This window comes from Strix aluco, chromosome 15 (assembly GCF_031877795.1).
Source record: "Strix aluco isolate bStrAlu1 chromosome 15, bStrAlu1.hap1, whole genome shotgun sequence".
NCBI classification, from domain to species: Eukaryota; Metazoa; Chordata; class Aves; order Strigiformes; family Strigidae; genus Strix; species Strix aluco.
This window is the reverse complement of record NC_133945.1, coordinates 22,189,604-22,209,018: the sequence shown is the minus strand read 5'-3', so window position 1 is coordinate 22,209,018 and position 19,415 is coordinate 22,189,604. Positions and strand designations below refer to the sequence as shown.

Sequence of the window (19,415 nt, the reverse complement as noted above, 5' to 3'; positions counted from 1 at the left end):
TACCACTGTGCTTGCGAGAAATCACCAGCCCCGTGCTCCTCCTCTCTACTACCCAGCTCACCTCAAACGCTCATCCGATTCCAAAGGGAGCCTGCCCGGCACCTGCAAAACCAAAGAGAAATGCTTCATCGAGCTGCCACGTGATTCTCTGCACGAAAACCCTGACCCAGCCGACAACCGCCTCGCTGTCCTGGACTGCTCAGCGGCATGCGGCTTTGCCCCTCCCAGCCTACATGCGGCACCTGCAAAAACCAAAGCGAGAGGCACAAGCTGAACCTGCAGCCTGCCCCCACCGACTGCCATCTCCTGCTCTGTTACCTTGGCCGCTCACCCACCCTGCCTCTGACATTTACCGGTCGCCACGTCGAGGCCTGGGTACCACCTGTTAGACACAGACAACAGGAGATGCTTCTAGCTTCACCAACAGTACGACACCTGAAAAATAACTCAGCCCACTCGTCTCACCTTGCCCGAGTCACCTCTGGTGCCGATATCCTGCTCTGCACCTTCAAAACAAAAAAAAACCCAAACTGATTAAGTCAGTCATGTAGCAACCAGTCACGTCTTCTCCACCGACACCACACGCTGACCCACCTTCTTACAGTGCCCTGCTCGCTGCCTCTGTCACTCTTTGGTGCATATATTGTCCCTCTGGATCTGAAAAAAAATTTTAAGTAAGTCGCCTGGATGCTGAGTGATAGCTTAACAATTCCAGAGTTCTTGACTCCATGTAGGAACACCGTCTAGGGTCTCATTACAGCCTGCCATTAAAAAAAACACATAAAAACAAAACAGCATTAAGCCCTACACACACGAGCCTTAACACCTTTGAGATTCCATCTGTTCAACTACCACTCCCGCAGCCTCTCCCAGACAGCTCCGGTCATCCCCGTGACATCCTTGCCTGCTGCTGAGGGCTGCTTGCTCCGAGGGGGCTGTACGGGCTGTACCTAAACAGTCCAGGCAAATCAACATTAACTACAGACTCTTAGTGCTATTCTTCCCCTGACTGACATCGCTGTGCCCCCAGGCAGAGCAGTTCCAACCCACATACGTGCGCAGGCTGACATGTCAGAGAGTAAGAGAAGAGTGCTCTGAAGAGCGCCAAAAAACAAAATCCAAAGGGAGCTGAAGTGCCACAAGAGTGCGGTGGAGTACACAAAAGGACTCAGAAGACATTGTTATAGAGAGCAGAGGAGTTAGGAGGAGGCAGGGTGAGAAAAGCCTTGCAGACACAGCGAGGGCCCTGGAGTCTCAGGAGGGCATCTGGGCAAACCACAGATGACTGAGAGAACAACCAAGTGGAGACACCCTCGATGGCAGAGAGAAAGAAAAAGGAGCACTGCACAGCAAAGAAAGGAGGGAGGCTCTGACAGAACGAGAGAGAGAGGAAAGGAGATCGAGTGCCTCAAGGGGCTGTGGAGATCAAGGGAGGTCTCAGCAGGCACTGAGATTGTGAGGAGAGGGATCATGGGGGCGGGGCTGATGGATAAATGAAGGCTGAGGGATAACCAGGAGGAACTCGGGTGATCACCTGAGCAGAGTACAGATGGTCTTGGGTGGCTGGGAACTAAACATGGGAATCCTGGCTAGCACAGAGGAACAAATGAGTTCGTTTGCGGCTCAAAGATGGCCCCACCTACAGTGCTACAGGATGGAACTGGACCACAAGGAAGGTCTTGGGAGGCATTGTGACTGGGAGGAGAACTGTCCCGAGGGAGCCAGAGAGACAGAAAAAGCATTGGGGACATGACAATTAAATCCCGAGGGGATCTGAACCAAGTAAACACATCATCAGAGGGCCAGGGAACGAACAGAGGCACGGCTAGAGGGAAGAGAGGACAGACTGACTGGGCTGGGTCACAGATAACAGGAACACTCAGGAAGTCCTCTGAGGGAATGAGATGGCTGCGAGGTCTGCTACAAAGCTAGAAGTCTGCTAGGGGCATCCTTGAAGGCATCGATAGGCATCATGACACCCTTAGAGAGGTCCTGATTGGGCCAAAGGCACCAAAGAAGGCTCAGGGACATGAGGAGGAAGTCTGGAGGGGATCTGAACAGTACAGATGTCGTCGGGAGGCAGGGACCACATGGAGACATCCTAGATGGCAGAGAGGATGATTAAGGGTGCTCTGAGGTACAAACACACCTGAGGATGGGTTTCTGAGGGCATGAGAGAGAATCCAAGTCCGCTACAGAGCTAAAACAGGGCTGTGGCACACAGAGAAGGTCTCAGGAGGCATCCTAGGTGGCATAAAGAAGAAAAAGAATGCTCTTTTTTGGGAACAGAGATCTTAGGAGAGGTGCTATTGCGACAAAACAAGTCCAGAGGAGACTTACAGGGCTAAAAGTGTGCTGCAGGGATCATCCAAGACCTCGGGAGGCATCGTGACAGCAGCAGAGGAGGACAGCCAAAAGAATGCTCGAGGACATGATAAAGAAGTCCGGAGGGGATTTGAGGAAACTACAGGTGTCCTCAGGGGACCAGGTAGGTATCCTAGCTAGCACAGAGGACAACATGAGCGTTCTGGAGATGAAAGGTGGCATCAGGAAAGGGTCTCAGGGAGGAAGGAGGGTGCAGAGTGCGCCACGGTGCCAAAAGAGGGCTGCGGGGCACAAGATTGGCCTCAGTAGGCGTGATGACAGCAGGAGCAGGGTGCTGAGACTGAAAGAGAGACAGAGGGCAGCTCTGGGATACGGTGCAAAAGTCAAGGCGTTCCAGCAACATACAGATGTCCTCAGGGGATGAGCGACTGAATGGACACATCCAAGACAGCCGTGAAGACTGTGAGAGAGCTCTGGGGCACAGACAAAGCCTGAGGAAGGGGTCTGTCTGAGTAAGAGAGACACCGAACCCCCAGCTAGACTTTTTTTTTTAAACACAATTTTAAAAAAACATTTACTATCTCAACATTAAATACAACCTGAAATGAAAAAAACTTCACACACACAAGGTTAGACACGTTCAGAAACTGACGCTCATTCAACAGCCACTCGATCCACCCCTCACTCCAAACATCCGTTCCACTGCCCACCTGCCACAGTGGCAGATCACCCCCATTCTAAACCCACCCCTGGAAGTGCCTCATCGTGCGCCTCGGCAGCGTCGCTGCTCCACACGCCCCCACGGTGTCAGCCTTCCTAACCGGGAGCCAAGGAAGATGTTTCGCAACGGGCCCCGCTCCTCCTTCGCTTGCGTTTGTACGCTCCGGCAAACCTCACTCGAGGATTTGCTGTGGGGATCCAGATGGCCCTGTGTCACCTGCAGAACACAAAGCCCTGCAAAGCAAGGCGAGTCAAAACCAACAGCGAGTGCTGCAGTGCAATACACAACCAGAACAACTGACGTGGGAGGAGCCAGGCTTTAAGGCCGAGGCCCACAAGGACACAGGGGGTGAAGTGCTGTAGGGGAGGGACCTCTATGGAAACAGAACTCTGAAGAGCAGAGCTGTCATTCTGGCCCAGATCTCCTCTGCAAAGGCAACCCTCCAGAAACATCTGTGATGCAAAAGATGCTGTAAGCTCCACTCACGAGACGGGGAGTGCTCCACGGGCTCTTTTCCAAAGCAGCAAGGCATCTGAGACCCCATGGACACCTACCAAGGTGCATGCCTCGTGCAGAGAGCCCACAGGGCACCACAGAGACATGGGGAAGGCACCGCATACAAGACAGTACACAGACACCACAAATGACACGAGGACACAGACACAGGCCAGAACATGCACATTCTGTGGGACAGACCCTGCTCTCTTCCCCCAGACTTAAGGAAGCCTAAATAGCCCTCTCCACAGCCCTAACGTTAGAGCCTCTGCTGGCCCCACCCTACCCACGGCTTTTGCCCCTTGATTTACCTTTCAGAGAGCACGCTCCAGAATCCATCCTCACCAGGAGCACATCATCTCACTGGGATACTCCTGCATTCACCAGGTTCCTCTCCATCACCTGCAAGACAGAGCGCCGCCCGTCACCGACACGCCAGCCAGCACTGACCTCTACCATAACAGCACCCTCCCGGGAAGTGCCGTGCTGCCCCCAAAAAGCAGGTGTTGCAGACAGCATCTCCCGTGGAAGCCAGAAAACCAGAGAGATAAGGCATCCGTCGTACTCAGAAGCAATCACTCGCTCTGTGGCTCCTGCCCTGCTGCTCCTCTCGCTCCCACCAACTCACCTCAAATCCTGTGCTCTTTGAGGAGCCTCTGCTGTCAAGCCAAGGGGTGCTGCAGCCAGTCAACAGCCCGGCTGAGCGCAGCTCCTGCTCCTCACAGCCGCAGAGAATCGTGGCTCTGGCTAATGCCAGCTCCAGACAGCGGACACCCCGTCTCGTTCCAGCTCCTGCTGGCTACAGGTCTGGCTCGGTGACACTTCAGCTCTGCACTGAAACTCCGCTTGATTTCAGCTCTTTCTCCTCACAGGCTCTAGCTACCGGCAACAGCCTGCGCTTTGACAAGGCTGTAAATCAATCACGGTCAGAGCTTGAGTATTAGGAGTAAACAACCGCCTTGTACATTCTCTAAGCATTCATTACTTTGTATTATTAATCAGGTCATCATTATTCTAAGCAGCGTACAAAGAATTGCTGAACTCGAGGGCACGTAGGGTCTGAAAAGCGTGTTTCACCCCAGAGACCACCTCAGACGTGGAGCTTGGCCTGGTGCACGCCGGCCTCCCAAGCTTCGGGGTCCCATGCCACCCCGACCCCCACCCCCTCCTTTCCCCCGCAGCCCCCAGGGCCCTCCCACACCCCTCCACCTCTCACCTGCCTGCAAAACCAGCCAAACTGCATTCTGCTTTTGGCCCCCAAACCAGCCGCCTTAGTGCCTCTTTCTGAGCCCAAAAACCTGCCTGCTGAGCCTCTTCTCAAGTCCCAAAAATGCACGACTTGACCTCTGTTTCTGAGCCCAAAGCCACACAACTCCGTCTGTTTCTGAGCCCCTCAATCAGCCACACGCGTCTGTTCTCAAGCCCCAGGAAGGCAAAACGTTGCCTCCATTTCTGGCCCACAGCACAGCTCACCCCGTCTGCTCTCTGACTCCCTCCGCAGTCCCCACGGGCGATGCCGGGAGGGGGGGGGGGAGGAAATGCAGCCACCCCCCAGCCCTGCACGGCCACCGCGCATGCGCACTGCCGGGGCACGGGCACACCGGTCCTCGGGGAGCCGCGGGCAGCCCGCGGGAAACCGCACGAACCCGCCCCAAAACCGCCCCTCGCCCTGCGCCGCGGGGCCGCGCCGGTAGCGAGGACTGTGCCGTGCCGCGCGCGCCCGGGAGCGACGCAGCTGCCGGGCAGCCGAGTGCGCGAAAACTACAGCTCCCGCCGTGCCCCGGGGAGCCAACATGGCCGACCGGAAGCCCCGCTCACGTGACTACAGCGCCCGCCCGTCGCCCATGCACCCGGAAGCCCGGCCCCGCGCGGCTCCGGGAAGCGCCGCCGCCGCCCGGCCCCAACCCGGAGCGGCTTCTGCCGCCGGTCCCGCCGCACCGCGCGGCCCCCCCCGGCGCGGCTTTACCCGACAGTCCACAGGCGACCGACCGCGCGGCCCCGCTCCCCTTCTCTCTGCTGCTCCCTCGGCTCGCACCGGCTCCTCCTCCAGCACCGCCCCGGACAGGGAGGGGCCGCTGCCCGCAGCCTCACTGCTCGCCCCTGGGGCTCCCCCCCCCCGCGGTAACTATAGGGTGAGTGCAAGGCTTTAAGGTGTGTGGAAAGGCAACTGGAACACACAAGGCTTGTGTGTCCCTACAGCTTCGTCACCAGTCTACTTGGGAATGAGTCATCATGCGAGACTCTGTGTGGTGTGTGCAACTGTCTCCCTTCTTCCTTGCTGGGATTGTTCCCACCACTCTATCCCCACCTTCATTACTGAATTTCTCATGGAAGGACAGCATGTAAGCCAAGACTTTTTAGTAACTTACTTAAATTAATGTGCCTTGCTGGATGTGCGTAGGCTGCTGGGGGAAAAAAAATCTGAAAAAGTCGTAGGCATTACCAGAACTGGTGTGGACAACAGCACAGGAAAACCCTCGGTGAATCCGCATCCTCAGTACTGTATGCTGTCACATTCTGCATCTTACGAAGGACAAAGTTTTGAGTTGGAAAGGTACAAAGCTACCGTCTTGTCTAAGCTGAGCCTAAATAGACTGCAGTTTCTAACATCTCTAACATTGGAGGGTATGAAAGGCATGGACTGCAGCAAGAGGCGAGACTTAGGCGCTCCTCCTAAAATAGCATCTCCTGTCACCACTGTTAGGGACAGAATACTGGTATAGACTTACGATGACAGGTCCAGCCCAGTAGGACATATGTTCTTAGGACGTGGTACAGAGAAGAAAGGAAAAGTGATTATGTTTTAATTACTCTGACAGCCTCTGTCTTGCAGACCATTGTGCTGAATCAGTTTCTTTGTATCATAGTTAGACGTCTTTCTCCACTGAAACTGTAAATGCTGATCCCAGTGGTTTCAACCCTGAAATGATTAGGAATGCCATAATTAGATTGCAGAGGAAAACATACCTGTATGTTTTTGAGTCTCTAAACACAGTATAGCTCAGAAATAAAGATCAAAATTTTATTTCCATGTTGGTAATAAAAATAATTCCATGACTTCTGTAAACCATTGCATAAACGCTATAGTGTAGAAAAGTTTTAACAAGTGTTAACAATTTTAAACAGTTCACTACAAGTAAATGAGTATGCATTATAAATAATATGTTTTGTATTAAGAACAATTTCATTCACAAAATCATTTCTGTCTGTACACTCAAAACATTAACAGATTCCATAAATTAATATGAGTAAAAATTCTGTATTTATTTAGGGTCTGATGATGACCACAGTTACACAAGCGTAGTGTGACAGTAATAATATTACTACCTATATTTAATACTAGGATACTCTGAATGGCAATATAGAACAAAACAAGTATGTCTCATAATCTGCTATTCAAAGAAGACTAATAATAAGCCTATAACATGCAGCTTGGGATCTATCTGCAATTAGCGTACTTCCGGTTAAATTACAGCTCCTAACTGTAAAACCCTGAGAAATCAGAATTTTAATCTATTATTCCCAGGCTAAAATAACTTTGACAACGTAGTGGCATTCACATTAAAAATTATATTCTTACATAAATTAACACAGAACTTTGTCAAGTAACAAAATGAATCTTGAAAATCTATTTAGTTTGCTTTTATGTATTTTGTGACTTCAGCAAATTAGCAAATTACTGTACTTTAGTCTCACTAAAATATAACTTTAATGTATCCAGTTTCTAGATAGTGTATATAGTACAAGGATAAACGCTTACAACGGTCAGGTTTCACTTCTGACTTCTTCCGAATAGTTGTCTCTAGTTAACTGCATACATTTTATTATCCTCCATTTTAAAGTACAGGTGTAAAAGTACATATTTATTTGTATTTGCAGTTGACTTGCTTTAATAGAGAAAACTTTGCTTGTAATTCCTCACAAAAAGAATTTTGTGAAGAACAACCGCATTATTTTCATATGATTGCTCTGTATGATGATGTATGGTTCAAGTGATTACCTAAGGATTCATCTATAGTTATAGCAAGCTGCCCAAAAATTTCAAACATAGGTACGTTTCTTTGGTATGTTTCTTCCTTCTCCACATGGCTTGCTGATAGTTTTTAAATGTGTCTGTAATTCAGCACCAAAGAAACTTACAGGGAACACCTGCAAAATTTTCAGTACTGATATTACTATAGGACACACATCATTATTTTCAAGATTCATCATTGTAAAACACAGAACATACAACTTCAAAAAGCAACAGACTAAACATATTAGTTCATTTCCTCTAAAATGCAGCACATACAAACTATGAATGTCAAAGTGATGATTCACACTGCAATTGCTGTTTACATTCCTTTGTTGGTGTCACAAGATTAGGAAAATCGCCTGTTACTACCAAAAAAAAGGGGACCAAAAAATAGCCCTAGGACATAGTCAAATGCACTAGAACACACATGAAGAACTATAAACTTTGACAAGACAGCACAAAAACCATGCTTCCGTATCTTGTGGGTAACAAATGTCACATAGCTGCATATGGGCAGCACAATGTGGCCTAAATTGGTTTATTCTAAAATACCAAAGCAAAAATTTTCACTAAGATACTTCTAAATGTTTCTGTGAGAACAATGGTTGCAGAATGCTGTTCCACACTAGGTAAATACAGTAAACTGGTGTCCAAAATAACTGCTTGTTTGAAAAATATGTAACATAATTTCAATCTATAATTACACATTCTTAGATTTGCTCACTGGTAAAAAAACCCAACCCTTACATAACTAAGTTTGCTTTAGTCTAAAATGCTGTTAAGGTTCAAAAAGCAGTCTTTATCATAGACTGCACAGATGCAAAAGATACACTTAATACCTCCAGACAAACTTGGTGATCCAAGTTCCTTTTTTTAAAAGTCTAAATCTGGCTACACTTTTAAAACAGCAATATCTTATGTTAGGACAGAAAAGTGTGTTTGAAAATGCAAATACTATCCAATTTTACACTTTTCTCAGTACAAACATTTTGGAGAAACTGTGTTAAAGTCAAGAAAATCACATTATTAAACCCAGCTTTGGTCTTTAAAGTGATCTTCGGACAAAATTTTGAAACAGAAACAAGTAGAAATGTATTTAATATTTTATCCTATTTCTCCCTTCCCAAAAGGTCTCCAATGGTCCTGCAGATCAATGTGTCTTAGGAAAGCAGCAACAAGTCTGTACATTTAGTTCTCACAGGAAACTTGTAATGATTTTTTGCTAACTCAAGCCTTTCTACATGGAACACTAAAAAGGAGATAGTGATTTCAGTACTATTGGCTTGGGCCCTTTATTTAATGCTGACAAGGTTCTAAAAGCTCTATTTTGACAATAATAGTTTTAGTATATATCTTGTTTTTTGTTTTAGCATGACTGAACTTTAAATAGATTAACTCTTTGCTGCTTGTGTAAACTCACTTTTTGTACCAAATACAGTAATACGGAGATATAAATCATGTAACACAGTAGTAGGTCATTTCAATCTAAGTTGTACTAGTGTCACACCTGAATTTAACAGAAAAAGGAGTAATGCAGGCAATTATTCCATGTAAGAAAAGTAAAAATATACAGTGTTAACATGCAGTAATTAATTAACTTCTCCTCCTGAATTGCGTGTTCCTGGCTACCAGGATGAAGTACGGGTATTACCACCTTTTAAAAGAATCACCGTGTCAAAGTGCCACTGCCTGATTACGTACTTAAATATGAAGTTTCTTTCAAACATGCATTACTTCATTACTGAAAAAAGTGTATTTTTAAATATTTATAAAAGCAAGAGACATATTCTAGTTACTGTCAAATTGTTCAATACAAAATTAAGCAATAGAAATTATTTGCAAAATTCTTTTTTTATGTCTTCTGCCATTTTATAGGATATTGGGCATAGGCACTTGGTAGTATTAAATATATCATATCTGCTCCCGATGAGTACCACACAGGTTAGGAGATGTACAAAAACTTTAAGACTACAAACCTTCAAACTGAGGGAAACAGGCAAATGCACAGTTGTTTACTAAAATTGATCTGTTTCACAAAATTGAAAACATATCTTTGAATATGAAAGCATACGTGCCTCACTGTTTTTGTCTCTGCTGGTACATTTATAAATCCTACAGTATGCAGTTAACTTATAAATTGTAAAAAAACTAGATAAGTTGTCATTTCTATTTAATCATACTGTGATTTAACAGTAAACCCATGTAAAATATTTTAAATTCACAGTACACATGTAACACATCATATTATTGCATATTAAAAAATAAACATAAGACCTAGAAAGCAGCTTGAAGCAATTTACAACATATCTTCTAACAAAACACAATAATTAAAAAGTGCTTTTATATTAATCAGAGTTTTTCAAACATCCAAGTAAACATAGTGTTAGACCGATTTCAAAACACTGGCTCTGGTGTTCTGCACACAACAGACGTGGCAAAGGAACCATCTGTACTGTTGAGTGTGTAGTTACTGTATCTATGTATCCATCTTCTGTTAATAACAGATATATAAACTATTCATTCAGGCATTATGGTAAGATTTATACAAAGTGATTACAGTGCAAATGAACCTAAGTAGCTTGTGCACTAGGAATGTAAATGGAAATCAGAAAAGGCTGTGATGGGATTAGGGGGGGGATTAAAGAACCTCAAGGCTATAGAACCTCATCAAATGACCGAAGCCAATATGTAAAGGTGAGCAAGCCTTATTTTCTTTCTTAAAGCAACTAAGTTTCTCACATCAGAATGGAAATCAGTCTAGCACTATTAAATGGATTAATTATGAGTGATATAATTCTTATACAAAATACAAAGACATAAAATTATTTAATCATGAATATGATATGAGTACTATGCCTGTATGTTACCACAGATTATTTTTTTTCTTGCAGCAGGGACATTCTTCTTGTGCAGCTGCACAATGATCACAAAGGACATAATGTTGACATGGATTCAGGATAATGCTACGATCGCCTTCCTGACATATGATACACTTCTTTGACTGAAGCTGAAAAATCACCTGTGAAAAGATTATTGCACTCAGTAAGAATGATTCCGAAGTATACAGTTGCGTTCTAGCAGCTTTACACTTAGCTGTCCCGAATAAACTTCTAATTTAACAACAAAAATGACAGTGTTTTTCTACGACAAATAGCTGAATGGAGGGTCCTAAGATCAGAGCACGTGCAACCTTTAAAGTAGCAGCTGGAGGAGCACAGGTGCTTTTAGAAAGGAAAATATCTAGGATTGAACCTCTGGACTGAAATTTTCCTGCATAATTGGGATGAGTGATGTAAACAAGCAAAAACAAAAAAAAGAGGAAACAAGCCTTTTTTGTTGTCATATACTCCCTCATTTTGCTGTTTCAAACCACTGTTACATTTTCCTGTGCCATGGGAGATGGTCACGTTAGGACAAAATGGAAGCATACCAAATGTGCAGTACTTTGAATAAAGCTACTGATAGAGACTTCAGGGAGGATGTTACAATTGCAAATAAACGTCTCCATGCGATAAGCCATTATCAACCCTATTAAGGAACAAGACTTGAAAAGCATCTAGAAGCTGTGCTAATTTTTGAAGAGCAAGACATGGTTCAGACTAAGAGATGAAGCCAGAATGCTATGTGTGGCTGTGAGAGGCGACTTGTAAAAACAGGTCCTGAAAGAAACCGGCCTGCGAGAAACAAAGACTGAGCAAAACAGTCTGAGAAAGAGATAAAGGATAGTGGGGGGAGTGGAGGCCCTCCGAGCTGAAGAACGTCTCAAACACTCGCAAGGAATGAAACCATAGTTCCAGGGTGGATGGTGTGGAGGTTGAAGCTGATAAAGCTGCCCGAATAACATAGGATGCAGCTGGAGGGGGGAGCCCTGAGTAGACAGGACAGTTCTGCTCTGGTACACCTCGTCAAGTTTCAAGGGCCATCTGTCCAGCTTCATTACCCACGAAATGGGTATTTAAGTTAACACCCCTGAATATGCTAACAAAGATTAACAAGATCATGCTAATTACATCATCCCATGAAACACTTTACCCCTCTCCATACATGCGATACATAGGTATGTGGGTCAACCTAAGTGACGGACCCAAGGAAAGTGTATATAAATTGAGGGGGGGACAAGGACTGGGGGGGGCGGAGAGTGCAGTGAAGCGAAGAAGACAGATGCCTCCTTGAACCCTCGCTGGCAGGATTGACACAGGAACCCAGACCAGTGATCTCTATTTCTCTATTCTCTCTATCTCCCTCCTTTCCTTTTTCCCCTCTTCCTTCACTACCATTAAGTAATGCAAGGCATACGGTATTGCTTGCCACAACTCATTAGATACTTAGCCAATTATCGTACCCAGTTAATACATTGTGGGAAGTAAATAAATGGCTGGCCTTTGAGACTTGTCTCACCGTTGTCCACTCCGTTGGGGATTTACAAATCTAAGTCACTTGTCTCCCTCGTCTGAGCAGGTTGGGCCATTGGCACTGCCTAAGACAGCAACCTTCTCCTGGAAGGAAGAGCTAGGTGAGAAGAGGTCACAGTGGTAAAGGAAACCTGAGAAGCTGAGGAGCTGGAAAAGGTGGTAACGGTTCTGATCGCTCCAGCCTGGCCGAAATGACTTCCGTTTCACCATGTAGTAACTTTTTTGGTAAGAGATCCCAAGAGTCTTTTGCTTCTCTTTAAAATCCCTTAGGAGAAAAACAATACCAGCCCCCAATCCAAACCAGAATCCTGTAAATTTGATAACAGGCGCCTGGTAAATAGCAAGTCCCATCCTCACCCACCTACTTTATTGACAAGGACTTAAATTATGTTTTAAACTCTTCTAAAGAGAGCCTGGCTTTTTTTTCCAAGGCTGTAGTTCACAGTGATACAGATGGCACTGGACAGGAGGTGCACTGAGACAGAGAAGACGCTACTGGACTCAAACTGGTACTAGAGTATGGCAGACTGTCCCAGTAGTGAAGGGAAATCGGGTTTTTTTGTCTGCACAGTCCTGTCACAGTCAAAACAAAACAGTAAGAATTGGTGTCATATGTGGTGTCACTGCCCTTTGAGACTGCAGGGGAGAAAGCAATGTGAAACCAAGTTGTGCCCAGCAAGGTTTGAAGTATGGTGCCTGGAGCAGTGTATGGTCATTATTACCTTCCTTGATGTGCTCAGAGGAGTGGCACCTGATATTCCCAGCTTTGAGAGCCCTGAGAAATGCTCTCAATCTGGCAGCAAAAGAGCATCCTAAATTTTGGCAGAAACTGAGTCTGGATTTGAGAGAAGGTGAAATACAGCAATATGCCACTAAGGTGATCAAGGGACTGAAGCATCTTGACATACAAGGAGAGGCTGAAAAAGCTGTGGTTGTTTAGCCTTGAGAAGAAATGGCATCTTACTGGTGTGTATAAATACCTGATGGGAGGGAGTAAAACAGATAGGGACAAAATCTTCTAGGTGGTATCCAGTGAAAGAAGAGGCAACGGGCACAAATTAAAATAACAGACAATTCCACATAGACACAAGATAAAACTTTTCTTACTGTGATCATGATCAAACACTGGAAAAGGTTGCCCACAGAGATAGTGGACTCTCCATCCTTGGTGATACTCAAAACACTACCAGGCAAGGCCCTGAGCAACCTCCTCGAGTTGACCCTGCTTTGAGCAGGGGGTTGAACTGGATGATCTCCAGAGGTCTTTTCTAATGTCAATGATTCTATGCTCCAAGTCCGTACTGGGCTCTCTGACTACACAAACTCCTAGCAGAGAACCTCACCACCTACCTTCTAAACAAGTGAAAAGCATGTAACTATATAATTTATTTAGGGCAACTGTTTTTATTTATTTAGGTAGTGCCCAAAATGTTGGGGGTAAAAGCTAGCTTTAAATATTTTTTTAATCACCTCAACAATTCTTGTGAATCACTTGTAATTTGTTCTGATAGCTGATCAAAAACTTAGAAGAATCCATTAGGTTGAGAAATCTGGACCATCCTCTATTCCAGAAAAGAAAGACTTAACGCTGAGAGCAATGTTGCTCTTTAAAATGAAACCTGGCATAAATATGTCATTGAAGGTTACTGAGCTGCCACTTGCAGTTTATCAAAAATAGTTACGCAGATGAAGAAACTCACCTCATCTATTGTTTCTAAATCTACGTGCAGCTGATTTTGTAAGGAACGAAGCTTTGGCAAGGATATCTTTTCTATATCTCCATAGTTTTTCATATAAGGTAATGTAGTAGATAGACAAGCAGCTAATTGTGCCTTCAGCTTTTTAAATTTGTTTTCCACTTCCTCCTTCTTCTGAAAAGCGAGTTGTTTGTCTGCATCTGCAACGTTAGCACGTTCTTTTGCTTCTTGAGCCTGTTTCTGCCATGCATCACATGCCTGGGAGAAAGAGATTTCCAGAATATAAAAAATAAAACTTTTTAAGTTGACAACAGAAGAGCAAATTCAAAAGCCTTCAAAGATGCAGTTAACCTCTAATTTTAGACATAACAATGCATCTACTGTGAACTTAACGCTTCTCCCTACCTACCCTACCTTCTAATTATCAACTCTTCTTGTTTTGTCTTAATGTAATTTTTAGGTATGTCATGGTTACTTGTCTGTAAACAGCCAGAAGCCTTTTTAGAGCTCTATAAATGGAACACATTTTAAATGTTAAATTCATAATTTAATGTCAAGAGGGATCAAAAGCTACCAAAATTTAGTACAGCTACTTAGCTACTCCTCATTACAGAGAGAACAACATGAGGGGAAGGAAAGGACTACAGAAAATGCAGTAGACTGGTGGTTACCAACAACCTCAGTTTGACTGCTGAGATGGCTAGATACTGTCCAGGTACACTGTACAACCACAGCTGCTGGCAAGCTTCTACTTTTTTTGCGTGCTAATCATCTGAAAGAGGTATGGGAGGGAATGTATGTTTTTAGTTACTCAAACATCAAGATACATTGCTGTTCAGCCCTATTGTGAATATGTGTAAGTGTCCCTGTCTAGAGAGGCAGATCAATCTTCAGAAAATTAATTGCCCTTTAAAAAGCTCAGTTTCCTTTATGCTGCTAGCCCATTTTGAGGATGGAAAAAACATTCCTTTGACATACTGTAATAAAGCTCTGGGTCCAAGTATAAGAAGGTATGTAAAAATTTAAAGCAGTAGGAGCTGCTTGCTTGTTAAAAAACCCCCCCAAACTTAGCATAAATTAGCATACCTGTTTTACTTGTTGCCAAGATTCTTCCCATTGTTTTAGTTTTCTCTTGGCATCATCAAGTTCCTGTCTAACTCGAGTTAGTTCATTCCCACTGGTGTTTGAATTTATTGAGGGGGTAGTGCCACTGCTTAGTACTGGAGATGGACTAGGAGAGAAACTCCCAGTTACAAAGTCCCAAATGCTACCTGTAACACCATTTAAACCTGTAAAACAAAGGCAGAAAAAATAATCATTCTGCACACACTGCTGCAAAATGTTTCATATGCAGAACAAAACAGATGTGCCACATACGCAAAATTTATACATTTATCTGCAAGACTCATAACATTGTTTCACTACCTTCAGAAATATGACAGTCTGGAAAACGTTGACAGTATTTAGAGCAATTCAGACTTACCACATCGGTTTTTTCTTGCCATAAAAGACACTACAGTCCACACAAGGAGAAGGGAGAGTGGGAATTCATGTATATACAAAAAGCTTTGCTCCTACATACATCATTTTAATTCTTCCTCTTTTTCTGTTTTTGATTTTGCTTTAGGAAAATGCTGTGGCTAAAATGCATTCGTGTTGCTTGTATGCCAACTGCTATATTTTACCCCTTTCAAATGCTTCTGTAAATACCTCCTCTTCCAAGAATTCTTTTTTTCCCTTCACTAGGTACAGAAGTTCGCTCCTTGAACTTTCTCCCACATACCACATAACTCCATTATCAGTAGTGTTATCAAATACAATAGCTAGGCTTTGTTGTCCAGGTTAAATCATAAGCAACATGCAAACCCTTGAACTGAACATTTCTTACCTGCCATTGAGTTCCTTCTTACAATACACAAAGTGCAGCCTTCAACTTACCTAAAGAGTTGTGAGAAGAGGCTGAGGTGCCTAACATACTATGTTCTGTCTTCAAAGGCTGAGGCTGCTGGTGGTGAGGAGCCGTAGTGGATGAAACAAAAGACTGAGACAGCGATTGTGAAAGAGAACTGAGTGGAGAGGTTGAAAGGGATGATGATGAATGTAAAGATGAGGAACGAACAAGAGAACCTGGAATATTGACAGGTGCTGAACTTCCCAATAATCTTTGACCTATGTATGCATTAGGAGGGTAAAAAAAAAAACAAAACAACATTTGTTCCAAAGCAGGTACACAGGACTCTGTAAGTATTTTTCTGAAAAATGTATCAAATGTAAATTAAAGTCTATATTCAAATAGCTTCCATTAAAAAAGAAAGCTTCATTTATCTTCTATTACAAAAATATTTTTTAAATTGAACACTTGAAAGTAGTTTTCCAAGTGCCTGAAAACAGAATTTGTAGCTTTATACAGCAGTTGCTTTATCTGCAGCTTCAAAGAAAGAGAAAACACTTTTCAGATCAAGTTGACTTAATCATTTTTATAGCCAAATACTAACACAAGTGGAGAAATTGACTGAAACTTAAAGGAATAAGAAAAATTTGGGGTTTATTTTAATATATAAACTGGAGTTAAGCAAGACTACGTATTTCAAAAATCATACACAGCATAATAATCAGACATAGCTCAATTTTCTTTCTTCTACATACTTTTGTTTAGTAGATTTTAAATGTCAAAGGTACTTAACTCTCTATGAAAACTGGGTTTGAAACAAAGTATAAACTAATAATTTAGTCAAACAAATGCATTGTTCATAATTTCCCCAAATAATGGTAATAATAAAAAATAGGTATTAAAAAAAGGATGTTCCATCATGCAATTACTTAAAGAAACATGCATAGATGCAGTGTTTCCTGGTCAGGAAACGGTTCAATATTTACTGTGAAGATTTTATTGATCAATATGTTTGAATAGCAACTAAAAATGACATCACTTTTTCTTTTAAAAAAATATAGCAGTCAAATGATTATACTTAAAGCAAGGATTGTGATTCTAGTTTTCTGGTTTTGCTTAAAACAGGTGAATACATGTCATCAGAGAAAACATAATTCCTTTTAGAAGTATTTCACAACAAAAAGACAGGGATGCTCATTATAAGCTGCATTGCCATGATGTCTTAAAATGTATGTTGAAATACTCAGCAAATGCTGCCAAGGTCAGCCTCACGACCAACCATATGAGGAAGATACAGGACAGATATATAACCACAGACGTACATAATATACCAGACAATAAATGTACACCACTCCCCCCAAGAGGAGAAAGGAAGCAACAAAGTAAAGGGAGTTTTAATCAAAAAATCTCGCCAAGTAAGAATTCTCTTAAAAATCAAGAGACAAAGTAAAGCCCCCAGACAAAAAGTGTATGAAATAGTAGCAGAAGAACCATCTCTTCTCTGGTTCTTAAAGTGGTCTTCAAATACAGTCGAGTTTTGCAAATACAATCTGCTTGCATGTCTTCTGTTTATGGGGTAAGGTTTTGGTAGAGGGGGGGTGGGCTGCGAGGGGGTCCAGGAAGGGCCGGGGCTGCCCCATGCCAGACACAGCCGTTCCAGCCGGCTCCAAGGCTCCAACGGACCCACCACCTGACACAGCCGTACCCCTCAGCCACGTGAGTGGTGCCCCTGGGAGAACATAATTAAGAAAGGGCAAAAAAATGCCACACAGGTAGAGGAGGAGGGAACAAAAGGTGTGAGAAACAGCCCTGTGAACACCAAGGTCAGGAAAGAAGGAAGGGGAGGAGGTGCTCCAGTTGCTGGAGCAGAGATTTCCCTGGAGCAGAGACTTCCCTGCAGCCCATGGAAGGTTGGGAGGAAACCCATGGAAGGTTTGGAGGAATGTCCCTGCACCCTGTGGAAAAGACGAGGGTACAAGCAGGAATTTCCTTGCAGCCTGTGGAGAGGACCAGGTCAGAGCAGGTGGATACTGCCTGTAGGAACCGCAGCCCATGCTGGCGCAGGTTCTCCTGACAGGAACTGCGACCCGTGGAGAGGACCCATGCTGGAACAGGGGAAAGTGTGAGGAGGAAGAAGCAGCGGAGAGGAACTGTTATGAACTGACCACTATCCCCCATTCCTCATCCCCCTGTGCTGCTCAGGATGGGAAGGGAGAGATAGAAGAGTTGGGAATGAAGTCAAGCCTGGGGAAAAGGCAGGGACTTGTTTTAGTTTTTCTCTTTGTTTCTCATCATCCAACTGTATGTTAATTGGCAGTAAATTAATTTTCCCCAAATCAAGTCTGTTTTGCCAGTGACAGCAACTGGTAAGTGATCTCCCTGTCTTTATCTTGACCCACGAGCTGCTGCTTCTTATTTTCTCCCCCTGTCCTGTAGAGGAGGGGGAATGAGAGAGCAGCTGGATGGGTATCTGGCTACCCACTAAGGTCAACCTATTACACGGCATAAACTATCTTCCACATACAAATAAAATTGGTTACAGTATTTCCTTCCTGTTCCATACTTCATGGTACTTCCAATGAAGCATAATCATTACTGCAGCATACAACAAGGCTGTAAATGAAATACCAGTCAAACAAACTACAGCATCAGGAGAATTGTTGAGCCTGACATCCCTAGCAGAGAAATAAATTTGAAATTGCACACATTACCAGTTTCCTTCCAGGTCTGTATGAAGGGGAATATCATGAACAATAATGGAAAATGTTAATAGATAACATATAAACTGTTCTGGTGAAAGAACAACTAGTTAGCATCATCACTGGACAGCATAATACCTTCCTGTAAATGCATGTAAATCCTTCCATCACCTATTACGCCCACAGGCCCAAGTCATTAAGCATGTTAAAAAAAGAACCAAAATGTTTAATAGACTGATCCCTTGCAAAATACAGACAGGATGATAGCTGTACAATCCCTTTACACCACAAAGTTAAATAGCTGGCACAAAACTGAGGACTTTTCTTCAAAGTCTTTGCTGTCTGTTAACTCTTTTGATGAGTAGAAATGTGAGAAAGAAAGGTATTTTAAATGAGCATAATTTTACAAATTGGACCTCTTACTTGCTAATCCAAGGTCACTGCCTTCTTGATCTTCTAATTCTCTATCTATGGATGTGACGTTCACATCATTAAAGTGCAAATCTAAAGCAGAACCTGTTAAACAAAACATTGTATCAATGAATTATCCTTGCATTATCCATAAAACTACCATGATGGCTGAAATGAGGAAATTTTATTTGACTATTTTTGTTAGTGCTTCCATCATAGAACTCTTTTGCATACTACAGAGACACAGTGAAGGATATCCTCTGTATTTTCTAAAAGGGAAAACTTTCCTGTATAAGCTATTACAGGTCTTTAAGCTGGTGAGATGAACGGAGGATAATAGGTAGCTATCTATCTGGATTTTCTATAAATCTGTGTCACCTGTTGTGCTTAGGTGTATGCCAACAGAAGAAGTGGAAAAATAAAATCTGGATACCTATGTAAATACATTTTTTATTATTATTGAATAAAACCAGGCATTATACCCGAGGAAAGGCACTGTAAATGCCCCTTACAACAGTTAGCCCTTGGGGTAACTGAGTTACATATCGAGGCATTCAAATGAAAATGTGTAATATTTTAAAATAAAGTAAAAATCAAACCCCAATATTTCATTTAGTCTCAACAGTTAGACTGCCTTTTATTTTAAAGCTTATGTCAGTCTAAAATTTCTCTGGGCAATGTCTTGAAAAAATTCTCATCAGTATACTTCTTATGAGGCCCACTGTTTGTAAAGCATTAGAAGACAGGTA

The 19,415-nt window shown here is 43.5% G+C and overlaps 1 protein-coding gene and 1 long non-coding RNA gene across 19 annotated transcripts in view; one reads left to right on the top strand and one right to left on the bottom strand.

Moving 5' to 3' along the window:
• Positions 1–5,588: 5,588 nt before the first annotated feature.
• Positions 5,589–16,837, top strand: LOC141930243 (uncharacterized). 5 transcript variants are annotated; one of them, XR_012625247.1, is made up of 5 exons: positions 5,890–6,095; positions 10,448–11,766; positions 12,015–12,193; positions 15,661–15,807; positions 16,682–16,837. It is a non-coding gene; the product is annotated as an uncharacterized LOC141930243 (long non-coding RNA). The 5 variants fall into 5 exon arrangements; XR_012625246.1 differs by lacking the exon at positions 5,890–6,095 and adding an exon at positions 5,589–5,673 and having other exon boundaries at positions 10,448–12,193; XR_012625248.1 differs by lacking the exon at positions 5,890–6,095 and adding an exon at positions 5,680–5,883 and having other exon boundaries at positions 10,448–12,193.
• Positions 6,550–19,415, bottom strand: part of UNKL (unk like zinc finger) — a 59,056-nt gene continuing 46,190 nt past the window's right edge. For 12 of the 14 annotated variants that reach the window (XM_074840830.1, XM_074840825.1, XM_074840828.1 and 9 more), the window contains 5 exons: positions 18,679–18,771; positions 15,604–15,834; positions 14,752–14,954; positions 13,669–13,923; positions 6,550–10,575 (listed from right to left, as the gene is read on the bottom strand). In XM_074840830.1, coding sequence (XP_074696931.1) covers positions 10,420–10,575; positions 13,669–13,923; positions 14,752–14,954; positions 15,604–15,834; positions 18,679–18,771 — 938 coding nt within the window. In that variant the 3' untranslated portion in view covers positions 6,550–10,419. Of the gene's footprint in view, positions 10,576–11,976; positions 12,053–13,668; positions 13,924–14,751; positions 14,955–15,603; positions 15,835–18,678; positions 18,772–19,415 lie in introns of those variants that run through there. The other 2 variants (XM_074840826.1, XM_074840827.1) reach the window with 2 other exon arrangements.